This window comes from Notothenia coriiceps, unplaced genomic scaffold (assembly GCF_000735185.1).
Source record: "Notothenia coriiceps isolate Sejong01 unplaced genomic scaffold, NC01 NC01_scaffold00000339, whole genome shotgun sequence".
NCBI classification, from domain to species: Eukaryota; Metazoa; Chordata; class Actinopteri; order Perciformes; family Nototheniidae; genus Notothenia; species Notothenia coriiceps.
Window position 1 is genome coordinate 6537100 of NW_011333040.1, and position 9771 is coordinate 6546870.

General features: G+C 37.6%; 1 protein-coding gene across 2 annotated transcripts; it reads left to right on the forward strand.

The window, feature by feature from the left end:
* The first annotated feature begins 1086 nt into the window (after positions 1-1086).
* stx2b (syntaxin 2b) lies at positions 1087-8203 on the forward strand. 2 transcript variants are annotated; one of them, XM_010768941.1, is made up of 11 exons: positions 1087-1418; positions 1500-1574; positions 1650-1749; positions 2879-2953; positions 3057-3130; positions 3512-3620; positions 5167-5240; positions 5507-5644; positions 6131-6241; positions 6427-6537; positions 6687-6772. In XM_010768941.1, the coding sequence occupies exons 1-10, from the start codon at positions 1389-1391 to the stop codon at positions 6520-6522; spliced, it is 882 nt and encodes a 293-aa protein (XP_010767243.1). In that variant the 5' UTR covers positions 1087-1388; the 3' UTR covers positions 6523-6537; positions 6687-6772. The 2 variants fall into 2 exon arrangements, with proteins under 2 accessions (XP_010767243.1, XP_010767248.1); XM_010768946.1 differs by lacking the exon at positions 6427-6537 and having other exon boundaries at positions 6687-8203.
* The last annotated feature ends 1568 nt before the right edge of the window (positions 8204-9771 follow it).

Genomic DNA, 9771 nt, shown 5'->3' on the forward strand with positions numbered 1-9771 from the left:
ACTTTGAGAGTTTCTGTGGCTGATCTGGATATGGCAAGGAGCGGAGAAGCTCCGGACTGGCTTGTTGTACTGAACGTGGGAATTGCAAAGCGTGATGTAATTGTTCGATCTTCTGAGGAGGGGCGCTGGAACAGTGCGCAAATGGCCTTACTTGTGCGTAATTGGATATTTCGCGGGGAATCAATGAGATCAGGATTCGCACTGTGCGATACAAATTCTGTTTGGGTTAAGAAAAAAAAACGTATTCATATTTGGTCTTGTGACTAGGATATTTAGGACATTATAGGCCAACACCCAAAAACAGAACCAGTCATCGAGGGAGAAACAATATCTGCGAAAGACATTTTAACTTTGTTTGAATGACCTGAAGGGTTTGGTGAATCACATTTCAACTAGTCAAATATGTATTCATTAACATAATGTATACTTACAATATATTAACCTGCACAAAAATCAAGAGAATTCCAAAGTGTTAAATGAGATTTCAGTCATACTTCGTCTTTTTTGAATTAGTTACTTTTTGTTTGTGAAATGCTCAGTTTGGAGGGTACCTTTTGGAGGACATCCACAGGTGGGGGAGTAATCTTTACCACCAGTCAGCCAACTTTCATACATATCAAGGTAAACAGCACCACCGTGTGGCTGAAGGACAACAATTTAAGTAACCACCCAGCTCTGCTTATCAATTATGTATTATAATCCTTCTCGTAAAACTTCCTGGTGATGTGTTGGCTGTTCAAATAATATTCAACATCTGATGAAAATCTTATATTATAGCACAATCTCTAATGCGTGTGTCACAGATGTAGCCTACTTAGGCGTAGTTTTTCTTAATTAAGGTAACATATTACTTATTTATTCTAACTTGTTCCCTTCCAATAGCATAATAGGATTACAATAATGTAGTATGATGATAGAGAGAGAGGGAGAGGACCATAGGAGACGACAGACAGAGAGAGAGAGAGAGAGAGAGAGAGAGAGAGAGAGAGAGAGAGAGAGAGAGAGAGAGAGAGAGAGAGAGAGAGAGAGAGAGAGAGAGGCGGATCCCACGGAAGGAGATACCTTGGATCTGTTACAGGCGCTTGTTCGGTGAGACATATCGACATAGAGTAAACCCGAAACACATTCACTTTGGACTTTTATTTTGTTGAACTTTAACTTTTTCGAGCTGTATTTTGGATCCCGTTTTGCTGAATCCAAACTTTTTTCCTCTTCTTTTATCTCTCACGTTAATAACGCGGTTAAAGTAGGCCTACGCATCTCAATTCGACCATCTTGACCTCCGTGAACAGCAAGGTGTCTCAGTGTTACTCCACACATGGAGAATTACAGGATGATAGTGGAGTTTAACTAGAATTACCCTGGCAGGAGACGAGGTGATCGTTGTGATGAAGGATAGACTGGCTGAGCTGACTGCTGTGAGTGTCTTTTCTTGCTTAACACCTTGACAGGTAAAACACCCTGCATTAAAAGCCAGTAACAGATTGTTCCCACTACAGAGTAGGACACCAGGAGAGGAGGATGTTGCAGTGGCAGTGGAAAGAGATGGCTTCATGGAGAGTTTCTTCAGAAGGGTGGGTTTCAATGCAACTTCCTGGATGTGTGCACAGGTTGGACTCAAGATACTGATGTGTTATTTATGCATTAAGGTGGAAGAAGTCAGAGGACTCATTTATAAGATTTCCTACCAAGTGGAAGAGGTGAGGAAGATGCACAGCATGATACTGACTGCACCCAACCCACATGACAGTAAGTGGGTGATTTTATAAGGCAATAGCAAGGAGACTGAAGGCGTTTGAATTTAAATGTTGATATTTCAAGTGTTCATGGTGAGGGAAGCATAAAGTGAACAGCTTGGCTGGAGTTTGACTTTTGAGGCACAGAGGTAGAAAATCACTTCCTTTGTTACATTTTCCTCCTCATTGTAAATGAATGGCTGCTTGGGCCGGAAACCTGTGAAGGAAACAGCTTCGTTATGCCACAAAAACTCACAGACCATTGTGCTATGGGCTCTGAATGATTCTATCAGCAACAATTTACTCAGGGATTCAAACCTTCTGTGATTTGCAAATGTTTATTTTCTAAATCAGATCCAGATAAAAAGTATTTATAATGGTTTAAAGCAGAGGTTAAGGAAGTGTTTTTAGCAAAAGCACAAATATATTCGCATCTACATATACTCAAAGTACACAGGATGCAGAATGGTTGTTTTTAAAATAAAGTAATTATATCACTGGATTATAACTAGTGATCTTTTAATGTGATAACTCATTTTAAATTGCAACATGGCAAAGGTGGAGCCAATTTTAAGGACTTTTAATACTGTCATGTGGCGTAATCCCAACAGAACATCAACATGTGTTTATGTATATTTTGTATATCATTTCTGGCTTGTAGAAGAATAAAGTAGCATAACATGGAAATACTAATATTCGCTTGTGAGGTTCTTACTGAAGTATAGCGCTTGATTAAATGTACTTGGTTACTTTCCTCTACTGTATATTAGCGAGACCATTGTTACTACTGGTTGTACTCAGGTCCTGGCTCAGTTCAGTGTGTAAGCCTGAGGACTCTGCAATACAAAGAGCCAGTTTACAGTGCCATGGCATCATCAGTGATTATGCTTAATGTAACACAGTGCAACGTTTAACATCCATGATGTGGAAATGGCCTCCAGGGAAAGAAACAAAGAGCTAGTGCTTTGTTCTGTCGTGTGACCTCTGCAATATTGCCAAAGTGTTGTTGCCAAGTTACCAGATGAAATCACTGTAAAACCAATATTTACAAGACAGTGAGGAACAGCTATTAGCTAGATGACATGGCTTTTCCAAATCACAAAACCAAGTCTGACGTGTTTCCCTTTTGTTTTCATGTGAAGGAACAAAGGACCAACTGGATGCTCTGACCAACGATATCAAAGGGAACGCCAACGTGGTGCGGACTAAACTAAAATGTGAGTTGATCAATGACGCACTTGTCAAACTTGTTTATTGACTACACCTCACAAGCTGATGCCATCTGCTGTTGTGTAATGCATCATCACTCTCACTCTGCAGCCATGGAGCAAAGTATGCCTAAAGATGATGCAGCTAACAGATCCTCTGTTGACTTTAGGATCCAGAAAACACAGGTCAGGAAACGGATGAATGAAAGGACAAATCCACACGAGCACACATATATCATATCTTCCTCATACACGAGCCGTCTGTCAGTTGGACACACACATCAGGAGGGACATATTTTTGGATAGATGTATCCACAGTAAACACAAATAAGGAATATTATAATGATTTACTGTGAAAATCCTTAATGTACCTGCACCATTCAATGTTTTACAGCATGTGCTATAAATTGCCAATATATGTATTTAGTTTGAGTGTACATTTGAACATAACAGAGTAGTAAATGTCGTTATAGTTCCCTTTAAAATAAATTCCAGCAATTAACAAGAGTGCTTTCTGAGGTATTACGTTTTAAAACACTGCAGTCTTTTGTTTTGACTTGTCTTCAGCACACGGTTCTGTCCAGGAAGTTTGTGGAGGTCATGACCCAGTACAATGAGACTCAAGTGTCCTTTCGGGAAAGAAGCAAAGGAAGGATCCAGAGACAGCTGGAGATAAGTAAGTGAAAAATAATATACTCCCTATGAGGCCAGGAACTTTGGACTATATTTTGAAGGAAATACTCCCTTTTTGAACACTTCAATGGCTTGAATTTGCTAGATAAAAGAGTGACATAAGAATTGGAACAGGATCCAGGAAACAGACAGCTCCCGTTTCCTATCTAGTTCTCTGGACACTTTTGATGAACAGGCACCAGCAGCTGGGCGGGATATTTTTGCTTTTTTGTTTCTTTGAGAATTAAGCTCTGTTTTGCACAATGCAAAGTAACAATTGATCACATCCAAATTCCAGATTCTCAATATATGGTGACTTTTGGTTGAACCTATATCAGCAGTAGTTGTAATGGTAGAATTGATTACAGAATCCAATAGAGCAACAACCAGTTACAAAAAGAGACAATAGTGAAAGGCAAAAAATAGGATTGTCTCTCCCAGTCCCTGCGGCCGGCATTAATGAGAGGCTCCAGTTCTCTCGCTGCAGACGGAAGAGCCTGATACTGGAGACGCCTCGTTGTGTTTGCGTTGCCAGGGAAACGGGCAGAGGGCGCAGCGGCCAGTGAAACAGTAGTCACGGCCACATGAACCTCGGCCCTACTATTGTGGACTTACACTCTTCATTGACACCTTTCAGAAGCTATACTTCTTAGCTGGATTTGTAATGGTGGTGGGTTTTGCTGTGTCTGGCTCCGTCTCTCTGAGGAGTAGCCATTGAAACAGGTGTGTGACATACAGTACGCACCTGCACAGAGATCTGTCTCTCCAGGGATGGGGTGGTACAAGAGGAGACTCTGCTCCAGGAAAAGAAAGCTTTCTGTTTATAGAGTTTCAGCAGCTGTTTCTCTGTGAGGGCTGCGCACTTCCTTTGTTCCTCAGACACTTCTAATCTTAGTCACAAAACAACACTTTACTGCTAAAAAACGGAAAACAGCAGGAGCTACCAACAAATAAACACGTAATTATCACAATTAGCAATCTACTGATAAATAGGTTGTTAACAACTGTGGATATTTGTAGTTTAAATTCAGCATGTTTTTTTAATTCAATGGCCCCCAACCATTTTCCGTAATGGACCCCTTTTTCTAGCATTGAGTAAACTGACGATTTATGACAAGTGACACATTTTATGGTTATTTCATATTATATTGAATGCATATAAAAAAAGAATGGCAAAGAAACTGATAAACTGTACAATTAAATCAAGTATACAATTTGAACAGATAATTTCCTGTGAATGTTGGATCCGAAATCATTTTTCCTCAGATCTTTTGTAAAATTTCTTACAAATCAGTTCTGGATTATATTTTTTTCTTAACAATAATATATACTTGATAGACTTTTTTTATTTTCTAAAATTAAATTCTGTGATTCTTTTTAGTTGAGAGGCTATGCGTATATAGCAGAGTACAACACAACGTTGTCTTACACCCCTTCAAATCTGAATACCTCACAACTGCTCAGTGCTCCAACACATTATGTATAAACAGCAGGTACAGTAGGTTGGTTTGTTGTTGGATAATCATTGATGTTTTTTAAAATTATTTTAGCTGGAAAAGCCACCACCAATGAAGAACTAGAAGCCATGTTAGAAAGTGGAAATCCATCAATCTTCACATCTGATGTAAGTTTTATCATGCCGAATGCAGAATATTGTTATTGCAGGGTTTAAAGCTTCACAGTCTATGTTAAAATATGGTACTGCCATCTGGTGGTGGTTGATGTGTAAATAATTTGGGGTGGGGTAATGTGTCACCACACCAGGCCTTTTTTCTTTTTTTCAGTACAGCTGGGAACATGTGATTGTGATCAATAAAGGTCCATCTTCTTCTTCTTCTTGGTGTTTTGAGATGAGGTTTTTCACCTTGTGTCTCTTTGTCTCTCCCTCAGATCATTTCTGATTCCCAGATAACACGTCAGGCACTAAATGAGATAGAGTCACGACACCAGGACATCATGCGCCTGGAGACGAGCATCAGAGAGCTGCACACAATGTTTATGGACATGGCAATGCTGGTAGAAACTCAGGTAATGGCTAAATGGAAAGGTTCGTAGGTAAAAGCCTTTATATCAAAAAGAAAAATAGTGTTATTAGTTTAATAGGTAACACTTTATATTAAGGAACACAAATTAACCATCAACTACAGTAGTTGTTAATTAACATGCATATTAGCAGTATATTGGCTATTTATTAGTTATTATAAAACGCTTATTAATGCCTTATTCTACACGATCATATTCTACAAGTAATAAGCCATTAGTTTAGAGTTTTTCCTCAATAACCCTCTAATTAGTACTTATTTATTGCAAGTAAGGAAGTTGTTGTACATGAGTTTTGGTCTTAATATGCTCTGCTCAATATGGGCCTAATAAGGCAGTAGTACCACAAGAATAGTTATTCTCCCATAATAACACTTAACAAATATGATCTCTTCTTATGTAACAAGACATGAAACTATAAGTGTCGAATATGAGATGGACAAAATAAAAGCATTTTGATCCTGTCATTTACAGGGGGATATGATTAACAACATTGAAAATAATGTCTCGAATGCAGTGGAATACATATGTAGCGCAAAGGAAGAGACCAAAAAAGCAGTGAGATACCAACAAAAATCTCGGAGGGTATGTGTTTCTTTCATTTCATACATACCGTTTTTTAAGTTAAAATGAGTAAGTGTGAATTATACAATGTTTAAAGTCACATGTCATAACTTAAAACTACCCTATGATTCTGTAAAGCCTTTTTATTGCAACCAAACTGTTCAATTCATTGAAGTTCAAATAACACCCTCCTCTTCACTTGGCAGAAATACATTATCCTGGCCTTTGCTCTGTTGACCCTGCTTGCTGTTATTGCACTAATTGTGGGCCTGTCTCTCGGACTAACCAAACCTCCTGTATGAGAACGACTTTGTGAGGTAACATATCATCCATAACTTCTATTCCTTAAACACATCATTCATCCATCAACCCATATATGCTTTAATTCATTCATTCATTCAGCTGCTTAATAGTTTAAAGGATTTGTAACACAGTTCTCACTCCTCGTTACTTCTCCTTTTGGCAGAAACGTCTCGGCCTGGCCATGTGTGGGGGCATCGCAGGTTTCCTCCTTTTACTCATCATAATAGTTGGAATCTTTGAGTGATGGACTTCCTGAATTACACCCTGACTGCAGTCAGCTGTAGTAAGCTTGTGTTGAGATTTAACAGCTTCATAATAGGTCACCCCCTATCCAACAGCTTTACAGAGAGGATCTTGTATAATGTTGGGGATCGACTTCGCACCAGTAACAGCAGACCGCATAATACAATGTTCTGGAGCAATACTATATATCTAGAATAAAGCATCCTGTGAGCACACATCCCTTTCTCTTAGCTGGACGGCTGCACCATATGAGCAAAATATGCAATATGCAATAACATTGTTGAATATTGCAATACTGATAAAACTTGCAATAAGAAAAGTTATATGAAAGATTACGTATTTCTTCCTTTTTTTTTGCTTTCAAACACAACAAAGAGGAAATTATGTCCAACACTTTTTTATGAAAGTTAAAACAAAAGGGACACAAAAAAGATAGTTTCAGAAATAATTCAATAATGCAGTCTTTTGCAATGATTATTAAAAAATTCACACTTTATAAATCTTGACTCAACACTTCTTGGTCTAATGACTTTAAAATGACTTTGAATCACATTACATTTTTTGCAAATAAGCTTATTGCCCAGAGTTAGATGAAAATATTTATACCACTCCTGTCTGTTCAGTAAATATGAAGATATCACTAGCAGCCCGATAGCTTAGCTTGAAGACTTGAAACAGAAGCAAGCCTGGCTCAGCCAAAAGTAACAAATGTGGCATGTTGAGGGTTTACATGGGGTTATGTGCCAACATATTTCTTGGCCTGGCGCAGCGACTTTATGTTGTCATTGTTAGGTTGCAAGGCAACTAGCATAGGCTCCATTAAGTCACTTCTCCTGGAACATAGCCCCTCGTAAAAAAACATAATCTCTCACTTTTACACTTCTGTTTGTGTGCAGATTAAACAAACAAGATATACTGTGGCAGCTTGTTAGCCCTGCAGATGAGGTTAGCTGATTTGGTTTACAATACAAAGAGCCAGGGTAGCTGTTTACTTTCGCTCTCATTCTTTGTGCTAAGCTAAAGTAACCAGCTGGCTGCAGACTCACTTTTATCATATAGAAATGATAGTGATCTCATATTTTTCTTGACGAGAAATGTGTTGTACATCGCTAGCATCTTCTTAATATAAAAATATATATTACGACAATTGTCTGTGTAAATTGATTGTATAATTTCAGTTTGCATTTTCAAGTCTACTCGTGTTATCCTGTCCTCATGTGTATTTACTGTAATTTATGTGAATCGAATGTCAATCTACTACAGCTCAGGAGTCCCTTAGAAAAAGAAAATAGTAACCTTAATTTATAGAATATATATTTATCATGCTTACTGTGTGTGATGATTGAAATATAATTTGCGAAAAAAAGTCATGCTGCAATGTAGGACTCTTGGATGATGTTATTTTAAGAGCACACATTTTCATTTTGATAGATTTAATTATTTTATATATGTCTATTTATATCTTGTATTTTATATTGAAACTGAATGATGAAGTTTATAAAAATATAAAGACACAAAATATTTTCAGTCTATTGTGTATTTATTTCATAAGCACATTGCACAAAGCTCTTGACTTCCGTCTAATAAACCAAATAAGATTAGTGGAGAAAGTGGGAGGAAGTCCCCGGAGGGCAAGTTATTTTCTCTCTTTGAATGAGATCAAAGGAAGCTTCAGAGGTTCACTTAGAGCGAAATGCCAGTGTTTGTCCTTAAAATCTGCATGCAAGGGTGTTTCCAGGTCACAGAGCAAGAGATCCGAGATGTCAAGATGAGTGATTTTATGAACCGTGATTTAGCTTGGACACAGACCTTTATTAGGATGAGTATTTCTGTAGCAAGCCGTAGGTGTTGGAAGCTTTGGTTAATAGAGATTTAGAAATATAGAGGGTTGTTGATTCTAGTTTGTGTATTTTTTTTTTACAATTTAATATTTTGTCGTATACTGTACACAGAATTGAGGATGATCAAAATGTGTTGCAGGTTGGTCTGCTATAATAATCAAAATATATATTATGTGTTGAAAATGATATTTGAAGACCATTTGCATCGTTGATTGAGAGTTGGCATCCTTAAAAACCTCTTAAGCCCCAAGCCTGTTTTTCAGGTTTCAGGCTCGAAAATGACATTCCCAGAACAAATGACCATATCTTCCCTTCTAAAAGGGTTAAATTAATAATCTTTTTTCTCAAAGTAATGATAAACCTGTGAGTTGGATGTAGAAAAGTCAGAATCAATATAGATGTTTTTTATTTTAAAGAAAATTCAGATTGAACATGGTAAAAAACTGTAAATTATAGCAGGCTGTAACTCTCATTTTTGTAATGCTGATCAAATTTTCTGCTTGTTTATCTGTGAAATATGTAATTATTTTACATTAAATATTCTTTAATTTTTTATATTATAAATTAAAGAATATTTTGTATTTATAGTGAAAACTAACCTTGGATGATGGGTTAGTAGACTAAAAGCTTTAGGAATCCAAAGTACAACAATAAGTAACCTACCCTGTATCAAGATTGATGCAAAACAAGTGATATTTGACCTTTTTAGACAGATTTAGCAAAAAAAACCTCTTCTGCCATTTGGGTGGATTTTCCTTATCTCTGGCCCCCCTTCTTCGATTTTGACATGTGACATCTCTTTCTGACTGTTACAGCCAATAAAATCGAAGGGAAATCGTCCCCTCACAGACTCATGTTAAAGATTATGGCGTCTTCGCGCATTCAATCTCGCTACAGAGCGTAGGAATGGCCTGCTCTGCTAATTGTAAACGGAATTGCAGTTTTAGTGCTTATAGATTATCAGAACATTTCAAAGGGGACGCAGCCACATTGGATATTAACCTATGGATTAACTACAGCATCGTTTTTATCGTTTTAATGCCATTGAAGACCAGTTTAGACCAGACAAAGACGAAGGTAAGCCATGTTAGCGTTGTGGGCTACCTAGCGCCACTTGTTTTGATGTACGTTTTTGTTGATAACGTCGCGAGTTTGTATCTTTCA

Excerpts from the sequence above, each read along its gene's own strand:
- stx2b (XM_010768941.1), top strand. The coding sequence starts at position 1,389 with ATGAAGGATAGACTGGCTGAGCTGACTGCT. Across the intron at positions 5,241-5,506 it reads CATCAATCTTCACATCTGAT|ATCATTTCTGATTCCCAGAT; the intron begins GTAAGTTTTATC and ends TCTCTCCCTCAG. Across the intron at positions 6,242-6,426 it reads ACCAACAAAAATCTCGGAGG|AAATACATTATCCTGGCCTT; the intron begins GTATGTGTTTCT and ends TTCACTTGGCAG.